Below are 19,449 nucleotides of genomic sequence, written 5' to 3'. Positions count from 1 at the left end.
ATATCTGTATTGTTGAGCATCTACAGTTCTATACCCTTGAAGTAACTTACACTCTGACTCCTAAAGAAGTGTCTTATGACCAGTTTTCTTTTCTTTGACATCCTTCACATTCTAATAACCAAGCACACAAGCATGCACACATGCATGCAGACACAAATGTAAATGACACCACTGATATTAAAATCCGTCTAGCTGATGTGACCCAGGCACGACAAATGCCAAACATGTTGACAGCTTACGCAAACAGTTGAACTGCCTGCCTCCTGGCCTGTCCAACTTTTTTTTTTTTTCCCCCCTGTCCAACTACCAAGTTACTTTAGCTTTTACAAGTAGATGGAGTGACAGTGGGGACAGCCAAGTCACATGTAAATTAGCAAAACCACAAAGCCAATCGGGGAGCGATATTTAGCTTAGAGGCAGGACTTCTAGCAGAGACCAACTGTTAACCCTTTATGTGCCATAATCATTGACTAAACACTACGGACAATGGTTGTCTTGATAGTGAGTACACAGTAGTGGCTGGATATTGGTAGGGACGTGTCCTTAGCATCCCTACCCAATTCTACACCCCTGCAATGAACCCTAAGGGTACGTTTACACGGCAACACTCCGCAAAGATTTCTCCTTTGCGTTATAAAATCATTCCGCGTTAAGACGAAGCCGGTATGATAACGATCTGCGTTAACATGAGTCCGCGAGGACGGCTGAATACGCTGTAGTGGCCATGCCAGACCAGTAGCTGGCGATGTAGAGCTGTAGTGAAACAGTGGCTGTAAAACACGCGCCTGCGCACAAACGATTTCCGGTTTAGACAGCCTTTAAATGAGGAGAAGAAGAAGAGGCGGACAACACTATTTACAAACAACAATGGGGAGTGGTCGTACAAAGACGCAGGACTTCTTTGTCTGGACAGACGAGTTGAGCACAGTTAGCAGCACGTATGTTGTTCTGAAACCGGCCATTGTTGTTGTGGTTGTTCCTTCTTTTTCTGCAGCTTTATGTGTCATAGAGGCTGGCAAACCAGCTTGGAGGCGCATTACCGCCACCAACTGGCCTGGAGTGGGTTAACTGGCGGTTCTTGGCTGCGCGCGCATGCGGTGACGTCATATTTTACCCCGGAACGCTCCGATTCGCGTTAACACGGAGCTGAAATGCGGAGCGTATCGATTACATTCCACCCTGGACCCTGATATCAAAAGTTTCCGGATTCAGGCACTCTAGGCACCGTTTCCATGTTAACAGAAGGCTAATCCGCGATGAAATCTTCCCGGAGTCGACTGAATCCTACGCCGTGTAAACGGCCCCTAAATTGCTCCCAGTAGGGCCTGGCAGCCTTGCATGGTGACAGCCGCCCATTGGTGTATGAGTGCGTGCGTGAATGGGTGAATGTGAGGGTTTGTTAAGTGCTTTGGGCACCATGAAGGTGTGGAAAAAGCTCTATGTAAGTGCAGTCCATTTATCATTTAACTTATAACCAAGATGGTCGACAGGAACATCCCATGAATATCTTGTAAATCCTTCTATATCAGGACACGCCTGAAGGTAGAAAGAATATGGAAACATCAAGTAACATCTATGGATTAATATTGTAGCAATAGTAAGCCAAATTATTTTAAGAATAGAGCGTTGATCTATAGATTAATTCAATTACAGATTTATAGTTGAAGATGCCTGCATCTGACTATTAAACCTTAACTTAAATTAACCCAAACAATAATTTGGAAACTTTGCAAAGGTGGTGGAACTTTTTGACGGGACAGTGAACCCGAGTGTGAAAATATACAGTACACAAGAACAACTGAGGCAGAGGATTTATACACACATAAAGAATTTATTGACTAAGACATACAAGTAACACAAAGACAAGAGACAAATATGATAAAAGGGAGCAGGAGATTACAGACAGGAGGAAAGTGGACTAAATTGGCATGTGGTTATATTCAAGATATTATCACGTTAGTGAGGTTAAGGTGAGGTAAACCTACTTAAATTGGAAAAACACCAACTCAGATAAGCCGGGAGTAAGTTTTCTTACAGGTTGTCGGTCTTTGAAGGATGCGGGTCTTGGCTTTGGGGGAGGATCCGACACGGCTGGAGTGGCACGGCAGCGGTGTGGACAGGAACAGCTGGAACGGCTGGAAGCAGTCTGGACGGCGGATGGAGGACGTTGTGATGACGTCTCTGACAGAGTTCGAAGCAGCAGCTGATGTTGGCACGGCCCGAGCAGAGGAGGCACGAGGGCACGGAGGCGAGAAGGCACGAGCAGGACCAACAAAGTGAGAAGAGACTCACAAAGTTAAAGAGCACAGACTCCGAAGAGTACAGCACGAAGCATGAGCAAGAAGCAAAAAGGCAGAAAAAGCACAAAAAGTGTGAAGAAGCATAAAGAGAATAAAAAAGGACAGAAAGCATGGAGAGAAGTTGGGTCCTCTTCCTTTATAGTTTGGCCAGGGGCCAACCCATCCCATCCTCCTCGTGCATATTGATGAGTTATTGATCTCTTTGGGCCGTGCTTTCCTTTGTCCGTTCTGGGCGCGAATCCACTTCCTTTCGCCGGTCATTTGAATATTTCAGAGTATCACATTTCTCTTTCCCCTTAGGAGAGGGGAAGACGACCTCATGCAGACTTGTAAGAAAACTTCTCCCAACCTTAAATAAGATCCTTAAATAAGATCCTTAAACTTTATACATCACCTGTAACCTCACTCAGCCTTAATAAACTAAGCACCATTATTTAGACATGCTATAAACAGTAATATTCTTACTTTCAACGTGAACATAAATAGGACACACGTATATGAACCCACAGGTCAGGCAAATGGCTTGGGCATAGATATACATAAAAGAGGTACCCTGCGGAGTAAAATCAACATTAACACATTTCTGTGAAACTAGTAATCATGGCAAAAGATACGGATTTTGTAAATCAGTCTTTTGTCCTCAGATTTGCCTCCACCTCTGGGTAAACACGACTGATGGGACACAGATGTTGAGAGGAAGGGGGTCGACTAAGTGTAAACATGAGTTCTAGGGTGCTCTCAATTAACACGACAGGAGAGATGGCTCTTGACGACGAACAGAAGAAAATTAGCCTAAGTTTTATTGTTCTGTGTACTTTTAAATTAGATTAGTTTCATTCTTTAAGCTCATTCGTCATTATAAATGTCGCTTGCAGAGGATGTCCCTGTTTTGACCTGATAACAACCAATCAGCCTGGTTGTTCAGGAATTTGGTTTGACCCGGAGAGAGAGAGAGGTGATCTGGTTAAGAGTTTTTAGTCTGTCCTTTGTTCACAGACTGCGCTGTCAAGACGCTACAATATCATTGGTCAGAATTATACAGATTTATTTTATATTGGAAGAAATAATCCCATGTCAACTAAATTTGAACACCATGCATCAGTGTTTGTATTTACATTGTAATACATACCATTACTCTAAATTAACTGTTCTGGATAAACCTGATCTGCACTAACATGTTTCAGTAGAAGTCAATGGATAAATGGTATTAGAGTGGAATTAACTGGTTTTTTGTACATCATCTCCATAGAGTGAGTAAAAACTAGTATTAGTGAAAAAATGTGAGAAAATAGCAGCATTAAGTGTTTTTATTTCATAGTTTTCATCATTTTCTGATATTGGTTTGTTAAATACATATCTATTTGCTTCAAAAGTTAAACTCATGATGTCCAGCGGAGTAGACATTTTTGTAGAACAGGTTAATAAAAAATTGTGTACTACTGTTGTGTACAGTACTTGAAACATGCTGCCCCCTAGTTGCTTCATCAGGCTGTGTTTATGCCCCCCCAGGCCAAGCCGCCGGTTCGTTCCTGCATCACAGCGTTATCCAATTCATCTGCAGAGGAATCGACAGGAGAGTCGACTGAGGAGGCAGGCAGAGCTCCTGGCCCTGCAGGAGAGGACATGTGTACCCAGAACTGAGCTCCCACCTCCTCAGCACCAGGAGCAGAACCACCTCCTGTGTGACTCCCAACAAACCAGAACCAGTCCCACCACCAAGGTAAGAGGAAAACATTTTACCATCAGGTGTATGGAGGAGAGGAGAGTCAGAGTCAGGAGTAAGGAATAAGTCAGAGTAAAAAACAACAGAAACAAAAACCAACCAGGACATGCAGTCAGTTCTCAAAAATCATAACTTGATGGTTAGTTCCCCATCCTCTTCCACGACACACAGGACACCCCACCCCCACCCCCCCCAAGACCACTCACATGATGTAAAGTCCTGTAAGTTGTCCATTAATTCATGATAAGAATACTCCACTTTGAGGCGCAACTTCAGCAGTCCCTCAAAAACTGGCACCAGATCCACACACCCAGTATCCTGGGCCTTGTTCTTACATGTCTGCCAGATAGCCAACTTTGCAGATCCAGATAAAAAGTTCAACAATGCACAAACAGTTTTTTCCTTTGTCTGATATTTTGGGCCAAAAATAAATACATCCAATGAAAAAGAACATCCAAATCCCTGAAACAACCTTTTTAACAGCTTGAACAGTGACCCTTGCCTAGGACACTCCACAAACAAATGTGCAAGGGTTTCAGACTCCGAACAAAGGGGACACACCTCTCCCACCCCAGGATCAATGTATATTGATCATGTATATCTGTTTGTAGCTATTGCACCATGTACAACCCTCCACTGGAGGTTAGCTGTCTGCCTTTCAATGGGCAGCTTGTACAAGGACCGTCAGCTGCCTTTTGGGGAAACGTCTGGGCCAAAGAATTCAGTCCACCGTGACTCCCTAACTTCTGAGAGGGACTGGAGATGGAGAACTTTTACGTAGATCTGATACAGCTCCTTTTTCCTTGCGTCCTTAAATTTGTCCTAGTGCGGTGTTGTGAAAGACAGCAGCTGACCCTCCCACTCCTTCCACTCCCTCACTACAGGAGAAACAGACAAGGTGGGGAACCTATATTCACTGTCCTCCCTCCATTGATTGCACCAAGGTTGGTCTCTCGCAAAGAGTCTTACTGAGGTGGCAGAGCCTGAAAGACTTCTGCCACCACCTTCTTAATCAGTCGAATGGAGGTGATGTTACTCCTCTCTCTCAGGGTGTTTACAGGGAGAACGGTCAGCTTCGTCAGATGTCCTACTTGGGTGCAACCGGCTCCTCTGAGGTTGGCCCACAGGCTGGCAGATTGCAGGGCCTGAGTCTTCAGGATGTCATTGTGAAACAGCAGCTTCTCAAAAACCCATATATCCAGAGTCCGACTAAATGCTTGTTTAAACTTTAAAACCTGCCAAGCCTGTGGAACAGAAACGTAGAAAGGCATAAGGCCAAGCTCTGTACTCTGTGCCAGGAACAGTTGCTTGTCATAGCACAATCACCCAGCTCTCTGCATAAGCAGTCGAGCTGTATCCAACCAACTTGGACCACTGTTATACAGGAATCTTTGTGCTGTCTGCTGTCAGAATGAGGCAATTCTTGATTGAATGTCTGTAAGTCCTTGCTCACCTTCAACTACAGCAAGGTACAAAGCTGCTGCTTGGATCCAGTGTTTAGCAGACCAGAAAAAGTCCAGGATTGTCCTCTGAATATCCTCTATAAGACCCCTTGGTGGCATTACAAGGATAAGTTTGTGCCAGAGAGTCGGAGCAACCAAGTTATGAGCAACCAAGTTATTAGCAACCAGAACTCTTTCTCTAAATGATAGGTGGGGTAGCAACCATTTCCATTTAGACAACCGGGCACACACTTTCTCCTTAATTGGCTCCTAGTTCCTTAGTTGGCATCCCTCGGTACCCAGGAAAACTCCCAATACCTTCAGCCCCTCCCTCCCCCATTTAAGACCTCCAGGCAGATTGGGCACTGCCTAATCCCTTCATTGACCCAACAATAGTGCTTCAATCTTTGCCCAATTCACCCATGCAGATGTTACTTTCTCATACAAAGACAGGGTGTCTTGCAGACATTGAACATCCTAGCTAGACACAAAAATGTTGACATCATCTGCACAGACAGAAAGTGTTAGGGGACACTCAAAATCACAGGGCCCGGGCCTGGAAAACGGTAAAGGACTTGTATCCTGTTGTTCTCAAAATTGAAAAAAATAAAAAATGGGAAACCGCTCTTTAACTGACTTCAGGTGCTGTGGAAAATGGAATTAAGTGTTGAATTGAAAAAAGTTGTTCCTTTTCCATTCCTGATTTGAGTTCACAGTGTACTTGGTTTTTACCCCACGGCCAACTCTGGCAAGAGGGGTATTGTAATCATTTTGTCTTCTGTGTCTGTCTGTCCATTCAATGATGTATTCGCATTATCTGAAGAATGCATTGAGATATCTGCACACAAATTTATACTGTGGATGCATCTTGGCATGGAGCAGAAGCCTACTGAAAAGAGGTCACCTATAGGGCCTATAGGGCAGTAACTTTCTGGAGAATCTCACACTGTTTGGCTGAGGGGTATTAAAAGTGTGCAGCATCTTATGTTTGTTTTGTGCATCTATTTGAGTGTGGAGCGTATTAGAGACTGAAAGTATTAAAAAACAGCAAAAATACACTGAGACTCCAAAGGGTTAATAAAATCTGAATATGGAGCTAAAGACATCTTGCACCAAAAAATCTGAACTACAAACGTCTTCATTGGTTTTGTGGGTCTCGCAGGAAAACTTGAGGAAACAATGTTTCCGGGTCATTCAAATGGAGCTATGTAACATTTTACCGTTCTGTTTCTTCTTGCCTGTTTTTGGAGGCTTTTCTCTTTGGATCAGTTTGGAAGTGCATATTCACTATGGTAAACCCCACTTTTAACCTCCCCCTCTGACCGTGTGCATTTGTTTTCAATGAAGCCGGTGACAAGAAGATAAAAATGGTGATCAAAAATGCTCCTAGAATGGAGTGAAGTGGGAAACTTTAGCCAGATAATGAAGTTTTGGAAATCTGTGTTAAGAGGTCATGGAACCGGAAGTGCGGCGGGGGGTCGTGTGGACAGGAACCCCCTGGCCATCCAGGTGTATGGGTCACTTTGACACGGCGGTTGTGGGTGCAGAGACCGCCAGTCTCAGGCTCCACCTGCAGCTACTTGCACTGAACTGCTAACGTTAGCTTGCTCAGCTTAAGAGCTAACAGGTGAACAAACATCAGCAGCTCCCACCTGTCACTGCGTCCTGGCCCCGTTAGCAATCAGCGCGCTATCATCCCAGGGCTAACATTTATAACAACAATACTCTAAGCCAGTGTTTCTCAACGGGGGTGGTTCCGCCCCCCCAGGGGGTGTTGGGACAACGTTGGAACGGGAAAGCTGAGATGGGGGCACTAAGACAGAAATGAGTGTTCAGTTAGTCATCACAATGTAGAAGTATCAATATCAACTAGCATGTTATGTCAATGGCGAATTTCCATGCTCACCATGGAGGGGGCAACCTACTGAGCTAAATAAACCCACTCGCGAGGTGAGGGGGCTTTGTTCAAAAAAGGTTGAGAAACAGTGATCTAGACCAGGGGTGTCCAGTCCTGGTCCTCGAGAAGTACTATCCTGCATGTTTTATGCCGCGTGTCCACTATGTGGCACCAACTCGACTCGAGTCAACTCAACTCGACCTTGTTGCGTTTCCATTATGAAAAAGGACCTGGAATCTGGTACCCGGTACTAGTTTTTTGGTATCACTTCCGCCGAGGTTCTAAGACTGGGAAACAGATACTAAAATGTGATGTGTAAGCACTGCAGACCACTGACTGGTCAAAGAGTTGTCTCTGTGACTCGCCATTTTACAAAAAAACAGATGTGGAAGTTTACAGTAAATATAGCGGTAGGTTAATCCACACGATGACAAGCCTGCAAAACTACACCATGGTCAGTCGAGGACATTCAGCCTATGACCGATGTAAAAATTCAGCATGAGCTTGACGAGACAACATGCAACAAGCAAGTTTATCAGCAACTCTCTGAGCAGACACACGGAAGTAACGTGCCGCATAGCTATGGCGGCCAGGTACTCTAAAGTAGGTAGTATCCTGTATTGGAAACGGTCCTCAGGAATAGTACCTGGTACCCGAGTCGAGTCGAGCCGGTTCCATGTAGTGGAAACACGGCATTAGATGTATCCCTCTTCCAACACACCTGATTCAAATGATAAACCTATCATCAAGTTCTGCAGAAGCCTGATAACAACCGTCAGGTGTGCAGGAAGAGGGAAGTATCTAAAACATGCAGGATAGTAGCTTTCAAGGACCGGGATTGGACACCCCTGATCTAGACCTTCTCCTGGACAAGGGACAAGTATTACACAACACCAGCTGAGATCTACAATCAAGGCTAGTTATTATGCCAGTTGCTATTCAGATAAAAAAAATTAGACATGGGTCATATAATGAAGTACATACGTACATCTAACAAAAACAACCAATATCAATCATCTAGACCACAAATCCACTGAAATACGTACATCAAGTATAGAGAATTTATCTGAGCCATACTTACAAGTACAACAGCAACAACGCCAAGTCTTCATTCGTTTAGATGCTTCTTTTCTTTCATCTCTCTCCATTCTGCTAAAGCTGGACCAAGGTAGTCTTGTTCCTGGTTTGGTCACTCACTCTTTTCTTGTTCCTCCATCCTCTGACCACGTCCACCTCTTTCTTTTTGCGGCTCTGCCATGGTAAATGCCTGTGAAATGAAGGCATGGCTGGCTTGTGTTTATATTTGGGGGGGGGTACTTGCTGCGGGCATGTTTGTAGTGTAGTGATGTAAACCGTGACGTTTCAGTACCGGGATGGTGTCAGAGAACTGCAAGTGGTGTATTTGACCCTAGAGATGCTAGTGAGAAGGAGGAGAGCCTCAATTCAACCCATAACAATACATTTAACCACCACTATTACCCCAGTACATTTATTTATAGGTACCTTTCTTGCACTCAAGGACACCATACAGTTAACAAGGAGAGTATAAAACAAGCAATAAAACATGGAGTAAAAAGTAAGACGCAGGTTAAAAAAATTGGAGAATGCAATAGAGGGTATGCACATATGTCACTTCCCCCTGGGCCATGCCCCTCTAAGTCAGACTGAGTGGCAAAACCAACCTGGTCAACATGACGGAGTATAGCAGTAAACACAGCGAGACCGGGAAAATATGAAATATGAAATTAAATTAAGGACAATTGGACTGGACATGGATCCGTACGAGCTACCAAAGAACAAGTGGCCCACGAACATTGACATGTGGCCTGAAATCGTGTATCCAGACATCCAGGGTGTAGGGGATCATTGCTATTTTTACCTGAAACAAATATACATGGTGTCATCATTACTGACATCCAGGGGTTAAAACTAGGCAGAGTACCAACTGATCCAAAGTGCATTTACAGTAGACCGTGTATTGACCCCAGTGAATATATGCATAATCTACTGGTACTGAGGAGATTTATGTCTAGTTCATATCAAGCACTTAATACAACACAAATACTACTGTTTTGTACGAGCAAGGTACGACTTTATTCTTGTAAATTATGATATTTTTCTCATCTGTTTTAAAATTCCGACATTATTCTTTAATATTATGGCTTTATTGTCAGAATATGATGACTTTAATCTCATAAACAAATAACATTTTTGTTAAATTATGAGGGTATTTTTTATAACTACAACTTTATTCTCATAACATTGTGATTCTTTTTGTATTCACTTTATTATCATAAATTATGGGTTTTTTATTGATATTTTATGACGTTAGTCTCGTAGTGACAAGCATTTGTATTTTCTTATGTGGCCTGATCATGAAACCAAGAGCTTTGCTAAGAAGTACGTTAGCCAAAAACAATACGTAATTTAAGGTATGATTTACCCAAAAATACAGCTTAAATTAATGTTACCTGACATGAAATGGGATCAACAAATCTAGGTTTGGTTTCCTGATTTGTGGATCCATCTACTTCTCTTTTCTTTGGCTTCCGGTGTCTGTAAAACGATAGCTCCGACTGCTTTTCAAACCTGTTCATACAATCAATTGCACAGCAGCTCTTCCCATTTTTTATTGAATATTGTTCTTAAGTTTAGACGGTATTGAAGCCAACACTGTCACTCATCTCCCTCTTTCTGCCACTCAGTGGGCGTAACCGCAGTGACTTCTGCTAGCGGTGACGTCACATGCATACCCTCTATTGTCGGTATAGAGAGAAAGCGGTCCTAAACAGATGGGTTTGAGTTTGGATTTGAAGAGAGGGAGTGAAGTGATATTTCTGAGTTCTGGTGGTCATGTAGAGCTGGGTATCATCCGCATAGCAGTGAAAGTTGATATTTTATTTCCAGAATATGTTGCCAAGGGGAAGGAGGTAGATGATGAAAAGGAGGGGCCCTAATACAGAGCCCTGGGGCACACCTGAAGTAACAGGGAAAGCCTGGGATGTGAAAGATTTAAGCTGAACAAACTGAGTGTGGCCTGAGAGGTAGGATCTAAACCCGTCTAATGAAGTGTGGGTGATGCCATTGTGTAATGCCAAAATATGCTCCGTTATTAGCTGTATATATCACATTAGTTGTAATATGTATGTTAAATAAAAGTTTATTAGCATATTTGTAGTGTTTTAGCTCCAGTGAAGTCTTTTATTTTAATTTTATTTTTTTAAGGCTTATGTTTCATTTTACCCCCAAATTTTGTTTCTGCAAATTGTAACATGTCATGTGAAAGTACTGACTAAGACTTATTCATACATAATAATAATAAAAATGGATTGGATTTTATATAGCACTTTTCTAGACACCCAAAGCGCTTTACATTATTGATCCATTATTCATTCACTCTCACATTCTCCCTCTGGTGGTGGTAAACTGCATTTGTAGCCACAGTTGCCCTGGGGCAGACAGACAGAAGTGTGGCTGCCAATTCGCGCCTACAGCCCCTCCGACCACCACCAAACATTCATACGCATTCATACACCAGTGTGAGTGGCACATGTATTAAACATGGAGATAAGTTATTTCGTTTTCAACACAGAGCTTACTGAACATGAAATGTGTCCCTGCGTCACCGCTTGAACAGGCCCAAGGATAGTCTGTAAGCAGGTAATTACTGAGGCCAGCAGAGCAGTATTGTCACCCAAGTTTATGTGATGCATAGGAAAACACAGACAAAATGAGCTTTAGGCATTTCAAATGGGTTTATTCACACAAGTCAAAAAAGACAAATAAACTGAATTTTTAAAAAAAAAAATGCTTGAGAGATATTAACAAAAGGGAGGAAAAATCAAGGTGATGTTGCTGTGGAAACAGTGGTAAGTCCAATCTTAACGTCTTCATTTCTGTGACAGACCCTCCAATATAGAATCCATGCTCCCCATCAGACCAACAAGTGTGGTTGCAGTTTCATTCATCCTCTGGATGTTTTGGAGCAAAGCTGCTGTGAGGTCCTGGTTCCTCCTAGTCTGCTCCAGAAACCTCTCCTCTAACCTCTCAAGATATTCCATCAACTCAATGCGTTCTTTTTCCTGTGTAAAACCAAAACAATGAAACAGTTACAGCATACATCAACATAACACGACAATGCTATGCTTGGTTAGTGTTAGTGGTGTGAGTAATTTAAAAATATGATTTGCATGGTGTGTGTGTGCACTGGGTCATCTAAACAAATCTTACCTGATGTGATAATTTCACATGTTCTCTTCAGTGTTGACAATAACCTTGTCTACTGTAACATGGTTCAGTTAACTACTCAGTTCAGTTCTGCTTTTTATAAACCCACCGAGAAAACATTGTTTTGTAGACAACAATACTCACGATACAGAAATGTTATTGTTAGCTTGTTGTTAGCATACAGCTAGCAAGATGTAAGCACAGGTAGGCATTACCTGCAGGGCATTTCCGCCTGTTGCACCTCCGACGGTGCCAGTGGGCCAGCTGCAGGGTCATCAGCTGGGAGCCACACCTCACCGATGTTTCGCCCCTTTCATCCCGTAACATCTCAGGGTGGTGGGGCAGTGACAGGGATGTCTCCTTGCCACTCCCTGCAGCTGGTTGATGAATCCTTCCCCACCTCCTGTCCTTGTGTTATTGTGCTTGTGGATATGGAATGAAACCCAAGCATTTTAACGTCTGTAACATTTGTAGCTCGCTTTAATCTCTAAAGTTGACTTTTTGTAAACTATTAACCATGCCTTAGAGAAACAAAATTTACCAGTATAGTTTTTCTGGTGTTTGAATAAGGGACTTGTCCACAATTGAAAGCAGCAAGTCCATGGCTGCTGTGGCCAAGTTCAGTGCACTGGTAGTCTGATTCGCCGGCCTGTTCAGCAGGTCGAAATGTGGGACTCTTTTTGGCCAGCCAATGCATCCAAACTTTCTTTTGTGATCCCTGTGGTCTTTCTTTAACTTCTTTAGTTTGTCTAGAAGCTGGTCCAGGGTCCAGTCATGGCCAGCAGCAGCCATCTTGTTTTGTATTTTTTCGACACCGGCTTTGTTCAAGAAGCTCCCTCCAACTTGTCTTGGACTTCAGATGAAGCCCACAGTGCCACAAAGCACCGGGTCTCCTCCTCAGTCCACTGCTGTTTGTTTTGTCTTTCTCTAAAAAGTAACTAAAAACTCGCTGGTTGTAGTTTTAAAATGGCAGTTCATAGCTTTTGCTGTTCCGGTTTTGGTGTCTAATCCCCACCTACCGAGCTCATCAGTTCTCAGCCTTGCCCCTGTTTAGCCCAGGTGCAAGTTGGTGCTTGCCTGGATCCTGTTTTAGAACCACTTGGAACCAGTTTGGCTGGTGCTTAGGCGGTGGAAAGTCAGGCACTGCTCCAAAACCAGCCTGGAATCTGTTTTGGTTGGAAAGGGGTATATTACTACCACAATGGTTATATAAGGGTATAAATCTGACATAGTTTCCATTTAAGAAGACCCACCTATTGCAAAATGGTAATGGAAAAGGGTCCACATACGTCGCGACCATTCTATTTCTGTTTTGTTATTATAAATGAAAAATGACCCGTGTTTTGTTTTTTGTTTAGAAATCAGGACTTGTATCCTGTCGTTCATCAAAAATTTTAAAAAACGGGAAATGGCTCTTTATTTTGACTTCAGATGCTGTGGAAAATGGGAAATGGGAATTGAGAAAATGATGTTCCTTTTGTATTCCCATTTTGTGGAAGGGAGGTCTTTTTTAATGACATGGAAAACATTGTTTTCTTGAGTTTTCCCATGAGACCCATGAAACCAAAGAAGACGTTTGTAGTTCAGATTTGTTAGATGCAAGATGTCCTTAGATCAGTATTCAGATTTTATAAAGCCTCTGGAGTCTGAGTGTATTTTGGCGGTTTCTGAATACTTTGCGTCTCCAATGTGCTCCTCGCTCAAATAGTGCATCATTTTCAGACACATAACAAAAACCTACTACAATACACACACTGCACTACTCAGTAATTATACACTCAAAAAACGCTAAATATGCACAAATCTCTGAAGTCTTGAAGTTCTAATCCTATTGCAGTCGCAGTTACTTCCACAACTTTTCTGGTTGCTCTGCAACCAAGTTATGTGTGGTGCAGCATGCTCTTCTCTGATTGGTCCATGTGATGTACTTTTTCACTAATGGGGATGTAAATGGTGACGTAACCGTCACCTGTTTTCCTGGCTCCACGTCCAAACAAATCAGAGACACACAACCTGCAAAGCAAATGCCAGCTGAGCCAGTCAGTTTTTTTTCCATACCATCTCAAACTGCTTTTCTGATATGTCTGAGCGGATGAAAAGGGTTTGAAACTCTGTTGAGGTTGAACTGTTGTAGTTCTGTAGTCTTTAACAGCTGCGGTCTGTTTTTACCCCTCGGACAACTTCTTAGGGGTATTTTAATCTTTTTATCATCTGTCAGTCCGTCCATGCCGTCCGTTGGTCCTTTCAACAACATAATCGCATTATCTGAAGAATGCATTGAGATATTGGCACCAAATTTATACTCTGAATGCATCTTTGTATGGAGCAGAAGGCTTTGAAAAAAGGTCACCTTAATCTACTTTTTCAAGGTCTGATGGCCTTGTGCCTTGTGCAGTTATAATATCAGAGTACTTTCATATATAACTATGTATGTAATACGTTTACACAAAGACAATCTAATCTAAATCATAGGGCAGTAACTTTCAGCAGAGTCTTACACTATATTTGGTTAAGGTATTAAATGTGTGCAGCGCGTTGTGTTATATTTCAGTCATGCTTTGTCTTAAGTTCATGAAGACCGCTGTGCTCAGATGTAAATTATGACTTCATTTACCTTCCACTAAACTGAACAGAAGAGATAAAGGACTGATAAATTAAACATGAAGTTTGAAGATGTGGAAACACCTAATAAAACCCTTATTCTATATCAAGTAACCACATGAAGATCCTGTTAAGCAGATGCAGTGGGTGCTAATTAGCTAAGATGCTAACATTCACTAGCACCAAACTTCATTACTTTCTCCTTTGTTTAATACTTATAACTTCACTTATCAGCTCCGTCCTCTTCCTCTATACTGTATCATCACATGTGAAGTGGTAGAATGAGAACTGGATGTGTTCTATGGACTCGAGGACACAAAACCACAGCAGATTTAATAGATGAATGAACAGAAGTGGATCCAGAAACAGGAAAAATGGACTTCAAATTTTTAGCATTTGTATTATTTAAAAATTGTAAATGTACGTAACAAAACTATATAGATATTACAGATATAAACTTTAAACTATTTTACATGTGCCCAAACATTTTTGTTGTTTAGATCATGCTGTGTCAATGTTACAGCTTCTTACAATGAGTGTATAATTAGTGTGTAGTGCAGTGTGAGTGTGTAGTGTAGTTGGTTTTTGTTTTCTGCTTCTGAAAAATTATGTGCTATTTGAGCGTGGAGCACACTGGAGACACAAAGTATTCAGAAACAGCCAAAATACACTCAGGCTCGAGAGGCTTAATAAAATCTGAATATTGGTCAAATGACATCTTGTATCTAACGAATTTGAACTACAAAAGTATTCTTTGGTTTTGTGGAATAGAAAAGGAACAACATTTTTCTCAATTCCAACTTTCCACAGCAGCTCAAGTCAAATAAAGAGCCGTTTCCCATTTTTTGTTTTTTTGATTTTAGGAAGAACAACAGAACAACATACAAGTCCTTTATTGTTTTTTGTTTACAGATTTAAAAACGAAAAAATGAAATACAGGTCATTTTCAGTTTTTTTTTTTTACATTTTTTTTAAATGTCAGAACAGAAATCAGATGGACATGGAGCAAGTAGTAGGTGTTGTTAACCCTTTCCTGTCTGTTCCAGGTGGACGGTGGGGGGGGACGGTTAGCCGACAGGTGAGCAGCTCTGACATTACTACAGTACAAGTACTAACACTGCAGTATATAACTACTGTAGGTTATAATTACTTTTGTACTGCAGTATAACACTGATGTACTATAAAATTACTGTAGCATTAAAGTACTGCACTAAAAAACTACTGTAGTATAAAAGTACTGCAGTATAGAAGTACTGCAGTATAAAAGTACTGTACTATAAAATTACTGCAGCATAAAATTACTGTAGTAAAAACTACTGCAGTATAAAAGTACTGTAGTATAAAAGTACTGGACTATAAAAGTACTACAGTATAAAACTGATTTAATATTGAAGTACTGCAGTATAAAACTACTGTAGTATAGTACTGTAGTAGAAAACTACTGTATAAAAGTACTGTAGTAAAAATTACTGCAGCATTAAAGTACTGCAGTAAAAAAAGTACTGTAGTATAAAACTACTGCAGTATAAAAGTACTGCACTAGAAAAGTACTGCAGGATAAAAGTACTACAGTATAAAACTACTTTGATATTGAAGTACTGCAGTATAAAGCTACTGTTGTATGAAAGTATTGTACTATAAAAGTACTGAACTATAAAAGTACTGTAGTATAAAAGTACTACAGTATAAAACTACTCTGATATTGAAGTACTGCAGTATAAAACTATTGCTGTATAAAACTACTGTATAAAAGTACTGTAGTATAAAAGTACTCCTCAATACTCCTCCAGGAGTATTGAAGGACTGCAGTTTAAAACTACTGTACTATAAAAATACTGCAATATAAAACTACTTTAATATTGAAGTACTTCAGTATAAAACTACTGCAGTATAAAAGTACTGTAGGATAAAACTACATATAAAAGCATATCTTGAATAATGCAGTTCATGTACACATTTTAATATGGGGGGTGGGTGTGGATGTACAGGGACAGTCTGGGTGGATCCACAACATTATTTTGAATCTTCCTATGTTTTTCTGTCTCTAGGGGGTGCTCCCCTCATGTCCCTGCAGTCAGACATCAAGTCCAGAGTCCAGAGAACTGTAGTCCTCCCACAGACCTGATCCCATATTTACGGACCAATGAGGACCCCCTGGAACCTGCTGACACCCCCCCTCCACAAACACACACAGGTCAGACCCAACAACTGACAGCCCCCCACCCACCCAAACACACACAAATGCACACAAACACACAGGTCAGACCCAACAGCTGACAATCCCCCCCCCCCAACTAACACACACAAACACACCCAACAACCCAACACACTAGGGCTGCAACTAACAATAATTTTAAACAATCGATTCATCTGTAGATTATTTTAATAACTGATCGGTTTATCGGATAAACACAAAAGACTCAATTCTCAAAGACTGGTAATAAACCCAAAGCAATGTAGGCTAGGCTACAGATAAGTCACTAATGATTACATCCCCGCAATGGATATAGGTTTAGTTAGTGAGCACTAGCCTGCTACCTAGGCTTGTTATGGTTAGAGACTAGCAAACTATAGTCTTCAACCAGCTGCGGTTATAGGCTATCAAACTAGAGTTGTATGTATTAGTCCAGTCAGCGACGATAGTGTCAAATTAGCTAGCGGACTAAAGTAATCACAACACGTAGGCTATCTTAAGCTAGGTTTACATTATATTTGCATTGCTACAGCAGCACCATTTGCCTGAAACGTAAGTGCGCCGTGGGATTTTGACCATTTTTTCTCCATATTCAGTTTTGTTACATAAACAGTGCATTACGTTTCAGGCGAATAGGGCTGCTGTGGCCACCACGAACATAATGTATGTAAACCTAGCTTTAATATTCTGGCCTGGCATCCGAAGCCTCAGCCATGCTGCTCTGTGTTTAACCCCCCCCCCCCCCAAAAAAAAAACACACACACACACAGGTCAGACCCAACAGCCCACACACACACACACACAGGTCAGACTGAACAGCTCACGCACACCCCCAAACACACACCCAACAGCCAACCCCTTTGGTCTGATGTAAAATGAGTGTGTCTCCTTTCATGTTGTGTTTGTGTGTGTTGTGTTTATTGTGTGCGTTGTGTATTTGTGGTTCTCAGCTCCTCTTCCTCAGACTTCTGCATCTCCTGCTGTTTCCTCCTCCTTCCATCATGACTCCAGTCTCCATCAGCAGCTGCTTCACAACACACACAGACAACAGGAGATCCTGAGAGGCCTGGCCCAGCTGAGACAGGTAAATACTACTGCAATACTACTCAGACACTACAGAAATACTACAGTAATACTACACACACACACACACACACACACACACACACACACCCACACCCACAACAGGAGATCCTGAGAGGCATGGCCTCTGCTGAGACAGGTAAATACTAAAGTAATACTACAGTATACTACACAAATACTACACAGATACTACAGGTGGACCTTTGATATGTCGCTTTTTAAACATTTACTCAGTGCGTGTGTGCGTATGTGTGTTGTGTGTGTCCATATGATCACGTTCATATAATCTTTGCTCTTTTTCAAACTGACGTTAAATGATCGTCTATGTCCACTTTAACGCAGGTCAAAGGTCACGTTGTTGTGTTTTCAATAGTGAGCCTCTCCTGTTCCTGTTGGTTCCTTTGGGTTCTTATTGCTTCCTATTGCTTCCTATTGGTCCTATTGGTTCCTATTCCTATTGGTCCTACTGGGTCCTACTGGTCCTATTGGTTCCTATTGGTCCTTATTTGTCCTATTGGTTCCTGTTGGTCCCTATTGGTCCAACTGGTTCCTATTTGTTCCTGGTGTACATGGACTCATACTCACAGGTTCTGTTTCCAGGGTTTACTCCAGAAGCAGAGGGAGCTGGGGACAGACCTGAACCCTCTACTGAAGTACCTCCACAGCGACAGCCAATCAGCTTCCACCGCACACCATATGTGACCTCTGACCTCATCAACCCAGTGGTAAACCTGAAACCACGTCTGCTCTGGTTCTGACTTCAGTGATATTAGTGTAAAACTGATCCTGCTGGGTCTGCGTCCAGACAATTCACTCACATCCATGTCATGTACAAACAGTGAAACATCTGTATGTTTATTTAATGACCGTTACAGTGAAACCACTGTGTGTATTAAATACTTTTAAATCCATGTCAGTGTGAAACCAGACCCATGGGCTTCATGGTCTTTAAACCAGGATCCAACTGGTCCTCCTCAGACCAGGAATCTCTGTTTTACATTCAATAAGTGTCTGTGTTGGAAACGGCATAATGCAACAGTTTTACACATACATGTTTTTTTAATGGAATGTAGTTTGCAGTGGACATTGTTTTTTTTTTTGTTTTTTTTGTAAAACTCTAATACTTTAATGTCCAACAGCAGATGAACCCTCAATGAGGCAGCATTTGTCTGTGAAGCTGTTCACTGTACATTGAAGCACCAGAGCCCCCTGCAGGCAGAGAGGCGCTACGGGACTTGAAAAGTGCACGAAAATGTGCTCATGTCAACACACACTGAGCTGCCCTTCATCTACACCTGAATGTTAATAAAAGATTCTTTGTGAACACAGTTAAATGTTTTGTTTTTTTTTATATTTCACTCACAGATGAAAAATCTGCATATTTAAGTCTTTTCTTCATTTCCTGTTTCTATCTGTAAATTCCATAAACATCCAGATAAACGTGGATGCCAGAAATCAGCAATAAATGAAAAGATGAGCCAGATCATGTATTAGTCTAAATACAATAAACAACATTCAAAAAAATAGTCAGAGCATAAAGATTAGACAAAGACAGATCAGATCATTAAAGCACCGACCACAGAGTTCAGACCTGAATCCACTGAGACGTGATGAGAAAACATCAGACTCCGTCATCAATACAAGAGTTTGGCTCAAACATAATGACACTGGATGGAAATAAATGTGACTCTGCATAAACATTGTGTAAATAAACTGTCATCTGTAAACTGAAACACTATGTCTTTTTAGCCAAACATTATAATTATCACTACACTAATCTGTGATTAACCCTTAAAGACCCAAACATCCACCTTTAACCTAAAGCAGTACCTTAAATAATCATCTTCATCATCATCATCCCCATTCAGAGAAAACCTGGAGTAAAGCTTTAACTCAAAAAGACCCAGTTTCCAAGTGAATTTTTCTCTATTTTTAACCTTAGTGATTTATCACCATTTGTTATATTATCCTCTGTATTTAGT

General features: G+C 41.6%; 1 protein-coding gene and 1 long non-coding RNA gene across 5 annotated transcripts in view; one reads left to right on the top strand and one right to left on the bottom strand.

The window, feature by feature from the left end:
* ccdc66 (coiled-coil domain containing 66) overlaps positions 1-18,225 on the top strand; it is a 54,718-nt gene extending 36,493 nt beyond the window's left edge. For all 4 annotated transcript variants that reach the window (XM_030134470.1, XM_030134471.1, XM_030134469.1 and 1 more), the window contains 5 exons: positions 3,810-4,020; positions 15,237-15,268; positions 16,239-16,384; positions 17,335-17,468; positions 18,068-18,225. In XM_030134470.1, the coding sequence (XP_029990330.1) occupies positions 3,810-4,020; positions 15,237-15,268; positions 16,239-16,384; positions 17,335-17,468; positions 18,068-18,169 (625 nt within the window). In that variant the 3' untranslated portion in view covers positions 18,170-18,225. The remainder of the gene's footprint in view (positions 1-3,809; positions 4,021-15,236; positions 15,269-16,238; positions 16,385-17,334; positions 17,469-18,067) is intronic.
* Positions 335-4,781, bottom strand: LOC115419614 (uncharacterized). The gene is made up of 3 exons (XR_003935452.1): positions 4,768-4,781; positions 2,640-2,641; positions 335-425 (listed from the first exon to the last, which is right to left on the bottom strand). It is a non-coding gene; the product is annotated as an uncharacterized LOC115419614 (long non-coding RNA).
* Positions 18,226-19,449: the final 1,224 nt, after the last annotated feature.

The sequence above is a fragment of the Sphaeramia orbicularis genome, chromosome 5, assembly GCF_902148855.1.
Source record: "Sphaeramia orbicularis chromosome 5, fSphaOr1.1, whole genome shotgun sequence".
Classification (NCBI taxonomy): Eukaryota; Metazoa; Chordata; class Actinopteri; order Kurtiformes; family Apogonidae; genus Sphaeramia; species Sphaeramia orbicularis.
The sequence above is the reverse complement of the archived record's forward strand: the minus strand, read 5'-3'. Positions and strand labels throughout refer to the sequence as shown.